The sequence below is a fragment of the Bos indicus genome, chromosome 7 (assembly GCF_029378745.1).
Source record: "Bos indicus isolate NIAB-ARS_2022 breed Sahiwal x Tharparkar chromosome 7, NIAB-ARS_B.indTharparkar_mat_pri_1.0, whole genome shotgun sequence".
In the NCBI taxonomy this organism is placed as follows: domain Eukaryota; kingdom Metazoa; phylum Chordata; class Mammalia; order Artiodactyla; family Bovidae; genus Bos; species Bos indicus.
The window spans coordinates 18,034,439-18,052,690 of NC_091766.1; the positions used below are offsets into that span (position 1 = coordinate 18,034,439).

The 18,252-nt window shown below is 46.1% G+C and overlaps 1 protein-coding gene across 9 annotated transcripts in view; it reads right to left on the reverse strand.

Annotated features, from left to right (window-relative positions):
• ACSBG2 (acyl-CoA synthetase bubblegum family member 2) overlaps positions 1-17,465 on the reverse strand; it is a 49,427-nt gene extending 31,962 nt beyond the window's left edge. For 4 of the 9 annotated variants that reach the window (XM_070792996.1, XM_070792997.1, XM_070792992.1 and 1 more), the window contains exons 1-6: positions 17,219-17,464; positions 11,234-11,332; positions 9,071-9,300; positions 8,047-8,135; positions 7,232-7,352; positions 2,834-2,920 (exon numbers count right to left, since the gene is read on the reverse strand). In XM_070792996.1, coding sequence (XP_070649097.1) covers positions 2,834-2,920; positions 7,232-7,352; positions 8,047-8,135; positions 9,071-9,300; positions 11,234-11,321 — 615 coding nt within the window. In that variant the 5' untranslated portion in view covers positions 11,322-11,332; positions 17,219-17,464. Of the gene's footprint in view, positions 1-2,833; positions 2,921-7,231; positions 7,353-8,046; positions 8,136-9,070; positions 9,301-11,233; positions 11,333-17,218 lie in introns of all 9 variants that reach the window. The other 5 variants (XM_070792995.1, XM_070792990.1, XM_070792991.1 and 2 more) reach the window with 2 other exon arrangements.
• Positions 17,466-18,252: the final 787 nt, after the last annotated feature.

Here is an 18,252-nt window from a genome sequence, read left to right on the forward strand (position 1 = left end):
TCACATAGACACTGGACCCAACCTGGTCCAATCCAGTCCTCTACTGGAAATCTGGAATTGGTCCCGACTCCAACTCCAGGCATCACCACCTGTCCAGTTAATGGTCTTCTTCTGTCATCCCTCTGCCCTCAAATTTCACCTTCTAATTTCCCAGGCATTTCCTTTTTCTCTCAGTTCTAATGAATGTATTCCTTAACTGAATCTAAAAATGGGAGGTTCTACTCGCCCTGGCAGAGAAGTAGATACCTAATCTGTCTCAAAACTGTTGCCTATAAATCATTGTCCTCAACCAGGGGCAGTTTTGCTCATGCCCCCCTACGCTGTCCAGAGGACCTAGGCAATGTCTGAGGATATCTGTGATTGTTTCAACTAGAATGTAGTAGGTGGAGGGAGGCCAGGGTTGCTGCTTAACACCTAAAAATGCACAGGACAGCCCCACAATGAAGAATTATCCACCCTGAACTCTGCTCAGTGTTATGTGGCAGCTGGATGGGAGGGGAGTTTTGCGGAGAATGGATACATGTTTATGTATGGCTGAGTCCCTTCCCTGTTTACCTGAAACTATCCCGGTATTATTAATAGGCTATATCCTAATACAAAAGAGCAAGTTCAAAAGAAAAAAATTATCCACCTCGAATATCCAATGAGGCTGAGAAACCCTGCTGTTAATATTGTTTCTAACAAAAGGGTTTAACTTATCCAGACTTAAGATCTTGGTGCTGTGATGGTCACTTTTAACCTCTGAAAGGTCTGTGATTCTGACCAGTTGTCTTACTTACTTAGTTATCATCCTGGTCTTAATATTCTAAGGTTTTGTGAAAGGCGTGCGAGCTGGCAAGTGTTTCGGCCAGAAAGGATCACTGGCATCTTTCTTCCCACATGAGTGGAGGGAAAACGAAATAAATTCCATGACATGTTAGGACTTCTGATTTGGATCATGGGTTTGATGGCCTGATCTCAGGAACATTAACAACAGGAGCCTGGGCTGGTCCCTCACAGACCTCCTGCCCTGACTTCTGTGAGTTAACTTGTTGTATCCTTAGAAACAAGACCCAAACCCTCTCCTTTGGCTTAAGTGGGTCTCTGTTGCTTGCACTCAAGCATTTTCTGACTCTAGAAGACCCTGAGACAGAGTGAATTTGCAAAAAAAAAAAAAAAGAATGTGACATATATATGTCACACAGTCTTCAGGGGCCCTGTCCCTCCCTCAGTAAGAGGTGGAGTCTGGTCTGCAGCTTGGCCTCCACGTGCTACTCCCAAGAATAGGTCATTCAAGGCAGGATGGCTTCTGCCTGGATATTTCTCTCCTCAAAACATTCTCTCTGGAGACTTTCCCGGTGCTCCAGTGGTTAAAGACTCTGAGCTTCCTTCTACTGCAGGGGGCATAGGTTCCATCCCTGGTCAGGGAACAAAGATCCCCGCCATCCTTTCCAGCATGGCGAAAACAACAACAAAACAAACAAAAAAACATTCTCTGTGGAGATCTGAGCTACCAAACAAGCCCACAGGTCCTGAAGACATCGCAGAAGCAGAAAAAGAGGAAGAAGGGTGCCGGAGGAGTCCCAAGTGCAGAGCCAGGACCAGACTGCAGACCACGGGCTTCTCTTTGAGTGCAATTTTTTTTAGGGAATTTCCGCACCCCCCCCCAAAAAAAAAGCTTGTAATCAAGATAAATAATATTTCAATGCAATATTTTAAGTCAATATCAAAAAAAGCGAATCTCTGATGGATGAAACATCAAAATTTGAAAAGAAAAAAAAAGGCAGGCTCCAACAGGGCTGTTGGTCAAGCCATAGCAGAAATGCGTGCCCCTTGTATGCGTATTTTCATACATTAAAAATGGCTAATGGTTTTAATAAAGATACTGATGACTTTGCATCTGTGAGAGCCAGAAAGGTAAATTTATAATAAATTCTGACTTGAATATAAATTAAATATTTAAACTTCATGTTGTGAGTTCCAACATATCTTATTTTCAGTGCTGCCGTATTTTTTCAGTTACGCTGTGTATAGGCATGCGGGCACTCAGTCTGTCCCACTCTGCGACTCAATGGACTTTAGCCCACCAGTATCCTCTGTCCATGGGGTTTTTCCAGGCAAGAACACGGCAGTGGGTTGCTGTTTCCTACTCTAGGGGATCTTCTCCGCCCAGGGATCAAACCCACATTTCCTGCATTGGCAGGCAGATTCTTTACCACCGTGCCACCAAGGAAATCCTGTTATGCTAATACTCTGAAAAAAAACCAACAACAACTAATAATAAAATGATCGGCACTGTCTCATGCCACCAATTTCGGGGGTGATGTGTTACACAGAAATAAATTACCAGAACAGACACCTTACAGGAAATCAGACCCTTCGTGGTACAAAAAAATTCTCTCAAAAGCCTCATCCCCTTCTCTTGTGAGGCCTCGCCTTCTCCCTTGCCTACCACTCAGTGGGTGGGTGAGTCTCCACCCACGTCTGTGGGCTTCCCTCCTAACTCAGTCCCTAAAGAATCTGCCTGCAATGCCGGAGACACAGGTTCGATTCCTGGGTTGGGAAGATTCCCTGCAGAAGGAAATGGCAACCCATCCCAGTATTCTTGCCTGGAAAATCCCATGGACAGAGGAACCTGGCAGGCTACAGTCTGTAGGGTCGCAAGGAGTCGGATGCGACTTAGCGACTAAATTACCGCTACTGCTACCCACTTCTGTTGCTCACGACCCGGTTCCCTTGAGTCCTCACCCATTTCCTTTGTATGGGTCCGCCCTCCCCCTTGCTCACCACCCACTTCCTTTGCCAGTGCTCTCCTTCCCTTTAAGGCCCGGTCCTCTCCTTTGTTGACACTTACAGAGTACAGGTTTTCACATTTGCTGTCGTCCACGGGCGGCTTGTACTGAACGATCGCTTTTAGGGTCTCCATCTTGTTCATCGGAATCTGAAAGAAAGTTGTGCATTTGTTATTGTTCGGTCGCTCAGTCGTGTAGGACTCTTGACGACCTCATGGACTGTAGCTCGCCAGGCTTCCCTGTCCTTCACTATCTCCCTAAGTTTGTTCAAACTCATATCCATTGAGTCGATGATGCCATCCAACCGTCTCATCCTCTGTAGCCCCCTTCTCCTCTTGCCCTCAATCTTTCCCAGAATCAGGGCCTTTCCAGTGAGTCTGCTCTTTGCATCAAGTGGCCAAAGGATTGGAGTTTCAGCCTCAGCAGCAGTCCTTTCAATGAATATTCAGGGTTGATTTCCTTTAGGCTTAACTGGTTTGATCTCCTTACAGTCCAAGGGACTCCCAAGAGTCTTCTTAGGCAACACAAATTTGAAAGCATCAATTCTTTGGTCCTCAGCCTTCTTTATGGTCCAACTCCCAACATCCATACATGACTACTGGAAAAACCATAGCTTTGACTATACAGACCTTTGTCAGCAGTGTGATGTCTCTGCTTTTTTAATAAGCTGTCTAGGTTTGTCATAGCTTTTCTTCCAAGGAGCAAGCATCTTTTAATTTCATAGCTGCCATCACCATCCCAGTGATTTTGGAGCCCAAGAAAATAAAGTCTGTCACTCTTTCCATTCTTTCCACATCTATTTGTCATGAAATGATGGGACTGGATGTCATGATTTTTGTTTTTTGAACATTGAGTTTTAAGCCAGCTTTTTCACTCTCTTTGACTTTCATTAAGAGGCTTTTTAGTTCCTATTCATTTTGTCATTAGAGTGGTGTCATCTGCATATCTGAGGCTATTGATATTTTCCCCAGCAGTCTTGATTCTAGCTTGAGCTTCATCCAGCCTGGCATTTCGCATGATGTACTTGGCATATAAGTTAAGTAAGCAAGGTGATAATATACAGCCTTGATGTACTCCTTTCCCAATTTTGAACCAGTCCATTGTTCCATGTCTGGTTCTAACTGTTGCTTCTTGACCTGCATACAGGTTTCTCAGGAGGCAGGTAAGGTGGTCTGGTATTCCCATCACTTTAAGAATTTTCCACAGTTTGTTGTGATCCACACAGTCAAATTTATGCATAGACCTCAGGATAACCCGGCCCAGGAGCATGTGTCCTAAGCTCTCTCCCATAGGGACCCCTACCTCTTTCCCTCCCCTGCCCTCACAGTAAAACTTGGCTCTGTGCCTTGACTGATACTAAGCAACCTGGTCTTAGGACTGCTAAGTTCTTTGTGGTTGGTATCGGTAGACCCCAACCACTGAAGAGGGCTGAGGGCAACAGCATCCTGAGTTCTGCTGCACCGAGTTGTGCCTCTCAGTTGGTGAGTCAAAGGCCAACCCTCTTGGCTCTTCCTCTCTTGGCACCTTGAGCTACACAGCCAAGATCCAGCCAAACTTCTAGTTGGCATCAGGCCACAGAAATTCTCCATGAAGGTGGCCGGAACCTGGGCAGGTTCAGAACGCTCTACCTAAACCTCGAACTGTAAGGTTCAGGGGATTCTTGTCCTGCAAGAATCTTGTCGTTCGTGCACGGGGAGGATGTTTGTGTCTGTGGCGCATTCCTAGCCAATGCAAAGCAGATGTCACTTCCAGCATCAAGAATGCTGATTATAGCCAAGTCTCTGCCATGGCCCGGAGAGAAAAGATGACAGCAGTGCTTTTCACATCTGGACAAGAGTTTTCCAGAGAGAGAAGGAGCAGACATCCAAAAAACCTGAAGCAGGCAGTGGCTGGCATGTGTGAGGGATGTAAAAAGTCCAGGGTGATCCGGAGTGAGGGTGCAAGGGAGGAGTCCAGGGGAGGAGGCAGGAAAGGGCGTGAGGGCCAGGAGGCCATGCCCTGGGGAAGTGATGGCGAGGAGTCTGCTGTTTATTCTGAAGGAAGAAGGAAGCCCTGGAGGGTTACAGGCTGTGAACTTCACCAAGGAAGAAAGATTTCCAAGTGGACCTGAACATGCCGTTTGGGAGGAGCCTGGCTTTGAGTCTTTCACTCAGAGCAACCAGAACAACAAATCTTCCCCAAACTGTCTCTTTGGTCAGACTCAGTCTCTGTGTGCATGCTCAGTCATATCCGGATCTTCCCCAACCCATGGACTGTAGCCCGCCAGGCTCCTCTGTCCATGGGATTCTCTAGGCAAGAATCCTGGAGTAGGTCGCTATTTCCTTCTCCAGGGGATCTTCCCGTCCCAGGGATTGAACTCATGTCTCCTCATTTGGGGCATTGGCAGACAGGTTCTTTACCACTGAGCCACCTGGGAAGTGAAACTCGGAGACGGAAATAATTCAGATATTGTTTTATGCCTATGAGGTTGAAGATACCAGACCAAGGACTGGAAGTCATAGCAGCAAGGTGGCTGCAGGGGAAGAATGGAACACGAAGCATTTTCTAACAGTGGGAAACCCAAATCAGAAGCCTGTATTCACAGCAAGGAGGAAAAGGGCCCTACCCTCACTCATCACCAGTCACCTTGCAAGCAGTGCATTCTGCTATGAACAGGACAGACGGCATGAATTGAGTACCAGGGACCAAAGAAGCATGGCTTCAGAAAGCAATTTCAGAAAGTAGAAGTCTGGGGACTTGCCTGGCAGTCCAGTGGTTAAGACTCCACGCTTCCACTGCAGGGGCCACAGGTTCAATGCCTGATCAGGGAACTAAGATCCCGCATACCACATGGTGCAGCCAAAAAAAAAAAAAGAAAACAGAAAGACAACCAGAAAGTAGAAGTCTGTGCTTCCTGAACCAGCTCAGGAGTTAGGTTTTGCGTTGAAGGAGGCCTGGTGGCACAAAATGTCCACTTTCACTGAGTCAAGCTGTATTTCATTGAGTCTGGTGAATCTACCCTAGTTTCAGTGAAGTTAATATGTGAACAAACACCCTTGATGTTCAGAGGATACTGTCTATGACACTGATGGCAAGACTTGAATCTCAACTTCAGAAATATGAAACGTGTAACACAGGAGAAATGGAGTAGGGTATTAAAGAAACAGAGGGCTTCCTTGGTGGTCCAGTTAAGACTCCATACTTCCAGTGCATAGGACCTGTGTTTGACCCCTGGTTGGGGAATAAGATCCCACATGCTGCATGGTGTGGCCAAAAAAAAAAAAAATACAGAAGGAAAGAAGGGAAGAAAGAAATAATCACAGTGGCTCTTGGGCTGAGTAATGACTCTGGCCATGGAGGTTCACTCTTCCGAAGGACTTCTCTCCTTTCAGAATACTTCTGTCAAAAGCTGGTTCGGACAACTGCACTCATTCAAACACAAATCATGGGAAACGTTTCTCCAGCATCCATACAAAGATAATGCAAGGAGAAAAAAAAAGGAGTAAGAGAGGAGTCAGATTTCACTGAGTACAAAAAGTCATCGTAGGATTTCCCTGGTCGTACAGTGGATAAGAATCTGCCTGCCAGTGCAGGGAACATGGGTTCAATCCCTGGTCGAGGAAGATTCCACTCGCTGCAGAGCAACTAAGCCTTCACAGCTACTGAAGCCCGTATGCCCTAAAGCCCGTGCTCCACAACAAGAGAAGCCGCCACGATGAGAAGCCCTCTCACTGCAACAAAGAGTAGCCCCCATTCACCACGACTCGAGAAAGCCCATGAGCAGCAACCAAGACCCAGCACAACCCAAAAGAAAAATTTTTTTAAGTCACAGCAAAGCAGAGGAAAATTGCCCCCCAAACTTCTAATATAAAATGTAAGATGTAACAAGCTCAACGCAGCTTGAACGGAAGAACCCAAAGCAAACATACAAGCCCTGGGGGGAGAGCCAGACATCCACCAGAAAGTAGCAAAACAGTGAAGCAGTCAGACTTGGGGAGGAGACAGAAGAGAAACACAAAAGCATTTCAGAAAAGAGGATGATCGTAAGAGATGAAAATTGAAAGTGTGGCAAGGCTCAAGATAATGTTTCTAAGAGAAAACTGATAAACAGTGGACTGTATATAAAATAACACGCAGTGCATTTTAAAAACTGGAGGCCCAGGGGACTTCTCTGATGATCCAGGGGTTAAGACTTCACCTTCCAATGCAGGGGGTGCAGGTTTGATCCCTGGTCGGGGAGCTAAGATTCCACACACTTCCCTCAGCCAAAAAGAACCAAAACATAAAACACAAGCAGTATTGTAACAAATTCAATAAAGACTTTAAAAATGGTCCACATCAAAAAAAATGGAGGCCAAGTAGGAAAAGAATATGCTTTGGAAGTTAAACTCGTCCACTCTGCACACATCCATTCTTCCTTGGTGATGGGTGGTGGCGGGGTGGAGGGGGGCGGGGGTTGGGGGGGTGGGGGCAGTTGTTACCGAAAGGATTTTCTGCAACTGTGCGTTATTTTCCACCAGCAGGATGTTCACTTTGGCATGAGTAATGACATATTCACAGGCGTCCGCGAAGTTGGTGGCGTAAATACCAACACAGAAGCCCCTGGGGAAAGAAAACACATGCATGTGTGTGCCCATATACCTGAGTCAAGAACATCCTGGAAGGGGAGGAAAGGGTCTGCGGGTAGGGCCTGCCGGCAGGTTCTGAGTCTGAAGTCCTGCCACCAGCTTCCCTCCCTCCACAACTGGACAATGATGGAAAGGACAGGAATGACAGCGATGATGGGAGTATGGACTCCTGTGATGTTGCTATGACATGGAGCCCTCACAGTACCCATTTTACAGATGAGGAAACTGAGGCTCAAGGGAGGGAAGTCGCTTGTTCAGGGTCCCATAGTAAATAGGAGGTGGGGTTTGGAACCCCCACCCCTCCCCCAGCCACCTGTTTCCTTCACTCACAACCTTTCCTTTTTGCTTTCAACCATTATGTGGTGGGTTTGTATCTCCCTGCTGCCGGATGACTTCAAGGAGCTTTCCAAGTGCTTATTGGCTGCTTCCCTTAGTGATGTTTACCTTCAAGTTTCCTGCTCATTTAAAATCTGTGTTTTTATTCCTGAGCTGTACAAGTCCTTCAGTGTATTTCACATGACTCTGTGTGTGTGTGTGTGTCTATCTCACTGGCTGGCCTAGGGCTCTTTGCTCATATCTCAGTGGAAACCTTGTGGGCGCCAGGCCCCCGGAGCAGCAGCCCCCCACCCCACCCCAGCATTCACAGGGTCCAGGGCCCAGGATCTTACCCCGCGAAGATGGCACCAAGAGCTGCAAGTATCCACTCGATGGAGTTAAACCCAAGGATGCCAACTGAGTGGAAAGGCTCCAGGCCCAGCTGGGAAGGCAGAAACAGACGGACAAGCAGAAAACGGAGATACAGGCGAGGTTTGCTTCCAGGTGGGACCACTCACTGGGAGAAGGCGGACCCCAGAGCCCCCAGAAGCCACGTCGGGGGAGAGCCCACATTGAGATGGAAATCCAGAGTGTGATGTGTTTTTGTGACTCTTGGGAGGCTGGTTTGCCTTGCTCTACTTAATACCCCCTTTTTTATTCTAATTTTTATGGATTTTAGTTTTTAATCATTCTAACCAACTTTAGGTGCACAGCTCATTGGTATTAAGCTCCTTTACCCTAAAAAACCCCCAAATCCAGGGGAATTCCCTAGTGGTCCAGTGGTTAGGACTTCATGCTTTCAGTGCTGAGGGCCCAAGTTCATCCCTGCTGTGGGAACTAAGATCTTGCAAGCCTCACAGTGTGACCCAAAAAAGTACTTTCACACTGGTATGCAACCGTCCCTACCATCCATCTCTAGAACTTTCTCATCTTCCCAAACTGAAGCTCTATCCCCATGAAACACTGACTCCCCAGCCCCTGGCCCCCACCATCTATTATCCTTCCTGTCTTTGTGGCTCTGACTCCTCCAGGGACCGTCCATAGAGGAAGCATCTGAGGCTTCCTGCCAAGAGCTAGCCACGCTTAGAAGTGGACTGTCCTGCCTCAGTCAGGCCTTCCAATGATGTGTGTGCCCATATACCTGAGTCAAGAACTATCCCCCAGCTGATAGCTTGACTACAATCTCATGAGAGATCTTGAACCAGATACATCCAACTCAATCACTCCATAGAGAGGGGACAAAGATTTGAAAGAAAATTTTCACCAGTTAACCTTCTTTTTTGGGGTGCCTTGTGCATTTTGTCCCATGTGTATTTACACACAGAAGGAGTGATTTAATACATGACGAACAAAGGAGTGAGTGAACAACGCATTTACCTTGAGCATGGCTCTCGCAGTCTTCCGACAAGCCTCATAGTACTGGTTGTAGTTCAGGACTTCCCACCTTCCATTCTTCTTTGATGCTAGGGCTGGATAAGACCCAAATCGGTTGACTGACTCCCGAAAAAATTCAGGGATGGTCAAGGGGCTCTCGTGGCCTGGCCCATGTTTCGATAGCCTCATAAGGACTTCTCCATCTCGGTGAATGGTCCACAGCCTAGGAGTAACTGCAAATAACCACCAGGGTTGGATGGCATATATTTTATATTCACTTCATACTCAGGAGGCCGGAGGGGGCTCTTTTTTTGATACTGAATGAATCCCACGCTTCGAGGGAAGTCACATGGTCAGTGCTGGTCTACACAAGCTTCCCTGTTCCTATTTATTTCTTCCTTACCCTCCCCCAACAGTCTATTATGAAAATTTTCAAGCATACAAAAGTTGGGTTTGTATAGCAAGCGCCCTGTTACTCACCACCAAATCCTACAGCTGTTAGCACATCCAGCCACCCCTCTATTTATCCATCCATCACGCCATCTTCCTTTTTGACACATTTCAAAGAAAGCTGCATCCATTTCACTCTTCAACATTTGAATCATTTTTAAAAAATTTTATTGAAGTATAGTTGATTTACAATGTGATAATTTATACTGTACAGCAAAAGTGACTCAGTCATGCACACATATATTCTTTTCCATTATGGCTTGTCAAGGAATATTGAATAGCGTTCCCTGTGCTCTACAGTAGGACCTTGTTTATCCATCCTCTGTATAATTATTTGCATCTGCTAATCCCAAACTCCCAGTCCATCCCCCCCACCTCCTTGGCAACCACAAGTTTATTCTCTCTGTCTGTGAGTCTGTTTGCTTCATAGATAAGTTCATTTGTGTCTTATTTGAGATCCCACATGTAAGTGATATCATATGGTATTTGTCATTCTCTTTCTGACTTAGTATGATAATATCTATGGCCATTCATAGGTGGTAAATGGCATTATTTTATTCCTTTTAGAAACATTTGAATCGTTTGATGTGAATCAGCCATTAGCATTTGAATCATTAACTAGAAATATATGTATACACACATATCTGCATTACATATATTATGACATCTGTACCATAAGTGTAATTACATGTATACTATATATACATATATATAACTACATCTGTACTATTATATATATATAACTATATTCTTATATAGTAAGTATATATATATGTACTATATATATATAATTATATTCTTATCATATATATTATTGGACTTCCTGGTGGCTCAGGGGTAAAGAACCTGCCTGCCAATGCAGAAGACTCAGGTTTGATCCATAGGTCACAAAGATCCCCTGGAGAAGGAAATGGCAACCCACTCCAGTATTCTTGCCTGGGAAATCCCGTGGATGGAGGAGCCTTGCAGGGGGTCACAAAAAATTCAGACACAATTTAGTGACAACAGTATATATTATATATATATATATATATATATATATTATTATTACATCTGCCACACACATATATACACACACACAATTACATCTGCACTATATGTAATATGTAATGTATAATGTGGCATAATGTGTATAATATTAAATATATATGTGTGTATATATGCTTTACCTACACAGGCACACCACCCTAACATGCTTAGTCACTTAGTCATGTCCAGCTCTTTGTGATCCCATGGACCATAGCCTGCCAGGCTCCTCTGACCATGGGATTCTCCAGGCAAGAATACTGGAGTGGGTTGCCACGCCTTCCTCCAGGGGATCCTCCTGACCCAGGGATCGAACCCGAGTCTCTTTCGTCTCCTGCATTGGCAGGCGGGTTCTTTACCACTGTGCCACCAGAGAAGCCATAGGGAGCTTCTATTATTAATGCCCCACCCCAGTACAAGGGGTGCAACCGAGACTTCAAAAGAGCAGGTGGCTTGCCCACTGTCACTCGGCTCACAGAGCTCTGCTCCGAACGACGGGGCCCGGCTGTCACTCCCTTATGTCTGCCCCCTCTGCTACCCGTCACATGTAGAGACTTGGCCCTCCAGGGTTGGGCACCTCAGCCAAGGCCAGCAGCTGGGGCGCACCGTGGCTGTGCCCAACTGTCCAGCCCAGGCTCCTTTATAAACAGTGGTGAATCAGCGCACCTTTCTCTCTCTTGCACAACATACCTTGTTCTTGGCTCATGTCTACTTTGAGGTCCTCGGCCTTCTCTTCTTGAGTCGTCTGGGTTTCAGGCCTTCTGGGTCTAGAGACCATTCTTCACCGTGCTGCAAGGCACAGAGCAAGAAACTTAGCATGTGCTACTGAGTTGCTTCTGTTGTGTCCAACTCTGCAGACCCCGTGGACTGCAGCCCGCCAGGCTCCTCTGCCCATGGGATTCTCCAGGCAAGAATACTGGAGTGGGCTGCCATGCCCTTCTCCAGGGGATCTTCCCCACCCAGGGATCACACCTGTGTCTCTTACATCTGCTGTATTGATTGACAGGTGGGTTCTTTACCACTAGCGCCACCTTGGAAGCTCCAGGAACTTAGCAGGCCTGGTAAAGGAGCTGCAGGTCTGAAGCCAGCTCCGGTGTTGACTTAGTCACGTTGCCTAGAACCCTGGGATTGATTAGTCATGCCTGTCCTGGGCCTCAGAGGAGAGGAGCAAGGTCTGCATGCCAGATCATCCAGCAATTGTAAAGTCCAGAGTATGTGCAGTTCTTCGAGTTTCCAGAAGAGTCTTTTGAACAATGAGAATGTAGAGGCTAGATCTCTATGTGATCCTATGGGTGAGAGAACATTTTAGAGTTTCCTGAAGAGAAGCAACTCTCCCAAGAGAGTTCTGTTCTGGTTCATTTCCTTAAAGATAGTACAACACAAAAACTCAAAGGCCTTAAAGGATAAAACAGTAAATTTTGGCACATAAAAAGTTTTGTTTTTCAAACAGCAAAGAATACCATGAACAGAATAAAAAGACCAACAACAAATTGAAAAAAAAAGGGGGGGGGGCAACACATATAATCAATCAAAGCCTGATTTCCTTGATATGTAAAGAATACCAGTGAATCAATAAGAAAAAGACCAATAGCCCAATGAGAAAATGGGACAAAATCTTGACTAGACAGTTCTCTGAAAACAGTTTTAACTGACTTTTTAAAAACAGGAAAAACAGGGAATTCTCTGGTGGTCCGGTGGGTAAGACTCTACACCCCCAGTGCAGGGGGCCCGGGTTTGATCTCTGGTCAGGGAACTAGACTGCACATATTGCAACTAAGAGTCCGACGCAGCAACTAAGACCTGACACAACCAAATTAACTTCTCAAAAACCAGAAAAACATGCTCCATCTCAGTCCAAAGAGAAATGCAGTAGAAAACACGATGCAGTTTTCACAGAGATGAAGTAAGACCCAAAAGACTGGAAAAGAACTCATGTTAGTGAGGGAGAATTTGGGATAACAAAGGCTCTCCTATACTGGGGCAAAAATCAATGCAACCCCTTTAGAGGATGTTTTGTCAGTAATCAGACTGAAGTTCACACAATCATGAATCCATTGGTAGAGGCCACTGCGGATTCCGGGCTACCCAGGGTCCTTACATGCTCAGGAACTGGACACCACTGCGTGAATCCTTTTGCGTGTGATGTGGGACAAGCACCACTCCTTAACCATCCTTGATTTTCAATGTGTTAATCCTTTCAAATAGCATTCTTCTAAACATCTACATAACAAGAATTCAAAGTTATTCTCCAGACATCCCTGGTGGTCCAGTGGCTAAGACTCTGCATTCCCAATGCAGGGGGCCTGAGTTTCATCCCCAGTCAGGGAACTAGACTCCACATACCACAAGTAAAGAGTTCACATGCCACAGCTAAAAATCCTGCATGCGGCAACTGAGACCTTGTGCAGCCAAATAAATGATAAAGATTCATAAAGAACAATTATTCTCATGGACTGAATTGTCTTCCCCGAAATTTGTATGTTGAGGCCCTAACCCCTGAGTAATTGCATTTAGAGATGGAGCCTTGAGGAAAGTTGAGTGCCTGCTCATCACTGAGTCTTGTCTGACTCTTGTGACCCCCATGGACAGTAGGCCACCAGGCCCCTCTGTCCACGGGTATTCTCCAGGCAAGAATACTGGAGTGGGTTGCCATGCCCGCCTCCAAAGGATCTCCCCGACCCAGGGATCAGTCCCACATCTCCTGCGTTGGCAGGCGGATTCTTTACCACTGAGCCACCAGGGAAGCTCCTTGAGAAACATAACCAAGGTTAAATGAGGTCACAAGAGTAGGGCCCTAATCCAATAGGATTGCTGTCCTCCTGAGAAGAGAAAACCAGCTCTCTTCCTCCACCATGTGAGGACACAGTGAGGAGGAGGCCGTATTGCAAGAGAGGCCTTACCAGACACCAGCACTGCTGAGACCTTGATCTTGAACTTCCAGCCCAGCCACAACAAGGAAAAGAAGTTGCTATTAAGCCACCCAATTCTACAATGTTTTTGTTAACAGCAGCCCCAGCAGATAGTTACATACATATCTTGAAAACTGTTTCTTAAATGAGCTCATGAATTTCATTTGGTTCATAGAGTGGAATGTTATTTGGCCATGAAAAGGATAGAAGCCCTGACACTCGCTACAACGTGGATGGACCTGGAGGACATGCTGCTCAGTGAGAGAAGCCAAACGCAGAAGGACACACAGTGTGTGAGTCCATTTATAAAAATGTTCATAGAAACACAGTGGGTTTTGGTTGCCAGGGGGCTGGGGAAGGAATGAGGAGTGACTTTTTATGAGCACAGAGTTTCCTTGTGGAGCGATGGAAATGTTTTGGAACTAAACAGAAACAAAGGTTGCTCAAGATTGTGAATGTGCTAGACGCCACCCAGCCGCTTATCTTAAAATGGTTAATTTCACGTTATGCGACTCTCACCTCAATTAAAAAACACCAGAAATGTTGATTCACAGTTCCCAAAATGGAACGTTCTCCAAGACATAAAATTAAATAAAAAAAGCAAGATCCTGGACAACAAATACGGAAGGTGACTGGGCAGGCAGATGGATCCATGTATGTGACTCAAGAAAAAAAAGTTCTACGTCTCTAGTCTAAGAGGTCATTACCTCCTGGGCAGACATGATGCAAAAATGCCAGCAGTCTAGCCCAAAGTTGACCACCGATGCCCTGAAAACAGGAAGATGAGAGAGAGGTCTCAAGTCACACAGTCCCCAGGCGCCTGTGGCTGTCAGTGGGCCTGCAACTGGTCTCGTCTGGCTTCACCAACACCAGGAACCCATCCTGCAAGCTCAGCAAGGGGGCAGGAGGGGCTCCACCCCGGGAGTCAGCCTCTCTCTTACCCTGGTGTTTCCTGAGCATCTACTACTGTGAGCCAGGCAGGGCTCCAGCCAGCGGGCAACCAGATGGACAGAAATCCCTCCTGAAACCAACATTCTAGTTGGTAGAAACAGCCAGGGAACAAAGATCAATTAAGACAGTAAAAGGATGCGCCTTGAAAGCATCAGGCTAAGAGAAAGAAGCCAGGTACCAAAAGGCACAGAGTGTGTGAGTCCATTTCCAGGAAACGTCCAGACAGGCAAATCTGCACAGACAGAGAGTGGGTTTGTGGCTGCCTGAAGCTGAGGGAGGGGGTTGGGGAATGGCTGCTTAACATACACATGGTTTCCTTTTGGGCTGTTGAAAATATTTTGAAATTACATTGCTGTAGATGTACTGAATGCCACTGAAGTATTCACTTTAAAATGGAGAATTTGGGGGACTTAACCTGGTGGCCCAGTGGTTAAAGCTCCAGGTTGCCAATGCAGGGGTCCTGGATTCGATCCCGGCTCAGGGAACTGGATCCCACATGCTGCAATTAAGAGTTCAAACACGCAACTGAAAATTTTGCATGCCACAGTTAGATTTCGCATGCTACAAATTAAAGATTGCATATACTGAAACTAAAAGATCCTACATGCTGCGGTTAAAGATCTTGCGTGTTGCAACTAACGCCTGGCACAGCTAAATAAATAAATAAATACTAAGAGAGACAACCCCATCGGAAATGGGTGCAAGCCTTGAACAGAGAGTGCACCGAACTGAATGGGTTATAAACCCAGGACAGGATGCTCAGGTTCCTTGGTAATAAGGGAAATGCACATTAAGACCACAGTGAGATATCACTTTACTCCCAGTAGATGTGCAAAAATGCATCAGATGCTGGAGAGGAAGAAGAATAGGAGCTCTCCTGCATTGCTAGGGGAGCTTAAGATGGCATGACCCATTGGGAAAGCATTGTGACATTAATGGTTCAAGGTGACCACATGCATGTCCCTGATCTGGCATTTTTACTCCCAGATATATATATCTAAGCTTCCCAGATGGCTTAGTGAGTAAAGAATCTGCCTGCAATGCAGGAGACACAGGAGTCAAGGGTTTGCTCTCCAGGTCAGGGAGATCCCCTAGAGGAGGGCATGGCAGCCCACTCCAGAATCCTCTCTGGAGAATCCCATGGGCAAAGGAGACTGGTGGGCTACAGTTTACAGGGTCACAAAGAGTCGGACATGACTGAAGCAACTGAGCACACCACACACATATATTCCTAAGTGACACTCTTGCATGTCTGCCCCAGGAGACATGGGCGAGAGTGATCATAGCGGCTGTGTTCCTAAGAACTGCAAAGTGGAAACACCCTGAAAATTCATCAACGACAGAATGGATACAGCCTTCATGGAATACCTATGCAGTGATGAAAAAACAGACACAAAACCCTGGGTGCATCTCCCAGCCTTGATGCAGATAAAGAAGCAGATGGCAGTATGATTTTATTTGTAGAAAGTTCACAAGCAGGCAACATTAGCTAGTCCTTGTTTAACTGGTAAAACTAGAAGGAAAAGCTCTGCGGGCGACTCACAAGTGTTACTCATTCAGGTGAGGGAGGAACAGGAGAAAAAGGTAGGACTCAGAAGACTTCTAAGTTACTAGCAATACTATATTTCACAAAGTGAAGTGGGTACACAGGCATGTATTGCTGTTTATTAAACTGTACTTAAAATGTTTTGTGCATCATTTTATATGCAAAATGTGTTTCACAATTTTAAAAAGCCACGTAGGGTTCATAATAGCAATGAATTAAGAATTCTTATTGAATTTAAGGGACAAGAGTGAAAATATATCATCTCAAGATATAATTTGATGAAATATCCACTTTTTAAATGAAAATCTCTTAGCCCATAAGAAATGGAAGGGTTTGCATAACTTGATAAAGGCTGTCTACTAGAACTATGAATGTCATACTTAACAGTGGCAACAGAACCATCAGAAGAGTTTCCATGAAGTCAGAAAGATGAAGACATCAGCTGTCACTTCTACTAGTCAGCATTGATATGGAGGTCCCTAGTCAATGCAATAAGACAAGAAAAGGAAGTGAGAGGAATCAAGATTGAAAACAGGCAACATCACCATCGCATGTGATTGACTGCCTCTATAGATATTCAATCAACTGAAAAGCTATTAGAAATAAAAGCAGTTCTGGGACTTCCCTGGCAATTAAGACTCTGCACTTCCGATGCAGGGGGTGCAGGTTCAATCCCTGGTTGCGGAGTTAAGATCCTGTATGCTGCTTGGCACAGCCAGTTTTTTAAAAATAATAAGTGAATAAATAAAACATCTATTCTAAGAAAAGGGAAAAAAATAAAAACAGTTCTTTAAGGTGATGATAGAAAATCAATATTTAAAAACCAATAGCATTCTTGTACACCAGCAGCAACCAGTTAGAAGATGCAGTAGAAAAAGACATCGAGAGTCTAGCTCAAGACCAAAATGTGTGTTTTAGGTGAATCCAACTCCTAGTGAAATATGCCTGAATATTACATTGACGTACTGCTTTATCGAGGGCTTCCCAAGTGGTGCTAGTGGTAAAGAATCCGCCTGCCAATGCAAGAGTTGTAGGAGATACAAGTTCAATCCCTGGGTCAGGAAGGTTCCCTTGAGTAGGAAAGGGCACCCCAGTCCAGTATTCTTGCCTGGGCAGAGGAGCCGGGAGTGCTGCAGTCCACAGGGCCACAGAGTAGGATATGACAGAGACTGAGCACACACACGCTGATACATTGAAAGTCAAGTATGATTGTTCAACAGCAAATCCCAGAGGACCCTGATGCGCCCCCCTGTCCCACAGCACTGGCACCTTCCACTTTTCACCAGGTATGGTTCTGGCCATCACAGCAAAGCATGGGTTGCAGAGTCATCTGGGCACTCAGGGTGTTTTCTTCTTCCACAGAGATGATAAACAAGTTGCTCCTCCTGGAAACCTGAACATGGGCTGCCCCTTCCCAGCCCTCGTCACCGTCAGGATGGTGGTGGTGATGAGAGGCAGGAAGGCAGGCAGTTTCCCTTCCCAACAGCGCTTCTATCCCATTCAGCCTTCCAGAACCTTCCTCCCAGTCACCTCTTGTGACATCACTGGCTGCCCCTGCCTTCCCACGCCACCCTGCCTCCACTCCTGCTTCCAGAGCAGGAGGGCAGCCATTCTCTTTCCACCCACCCATCCCTTCATGCATTGCGCCCCTTAACTTGTTGCTGAGATTCATATGGAGCCACAGCACTTACGTCAGGCGTCATGCTAGATGCTGAAGACGTGAAGATGCGCAGAACCAGATGAGGTCTGTTCAGGAAGACCACGGGATACCTGGAGTCAGACAGAGACCCAACGTATGTCGGTGGGAAGGGTTTGCTAGTGCGGCTGGCCTAGGCAGGGAGGTCGGGAGAGGTCCCTGGAGCTGGGTTCTAAAGGCTGGGCAGGTGTTGGCCTGACTCACTGCTTTTTATCACATGCCCTGCTCCATGCATTCTCAGTTTGCTTCCGCCTCCTCTCGCAGTTGCATCCCAGTGCCTAAAACAGCTCCTGGCCAGGCACACAGCGGTGTATTCAGTCAGTAAAGACTTATTGCCCAACCCTCAATATTCACTGAAAGGACTTATGCTAAAGCTGAAGCTCCAGTACTTAGGCCACCTGATGCGAAAAGCCAACTCATTGGAAAAGATCCTGATGCTGGGAAAGATTGAGGGCAGGAGGAGAAGGGGGCTACAGAGGATGAGATGTTTGGATGGCATCATTGACTCAATGGACATGAGTTTGAGCAAACTCTGGGAAACAGTGAAGGGGAGCCTGGCAAGGGGAGCCTTGGGGTCACAAAGAGTCGGACGTGACTGAGCAACTGA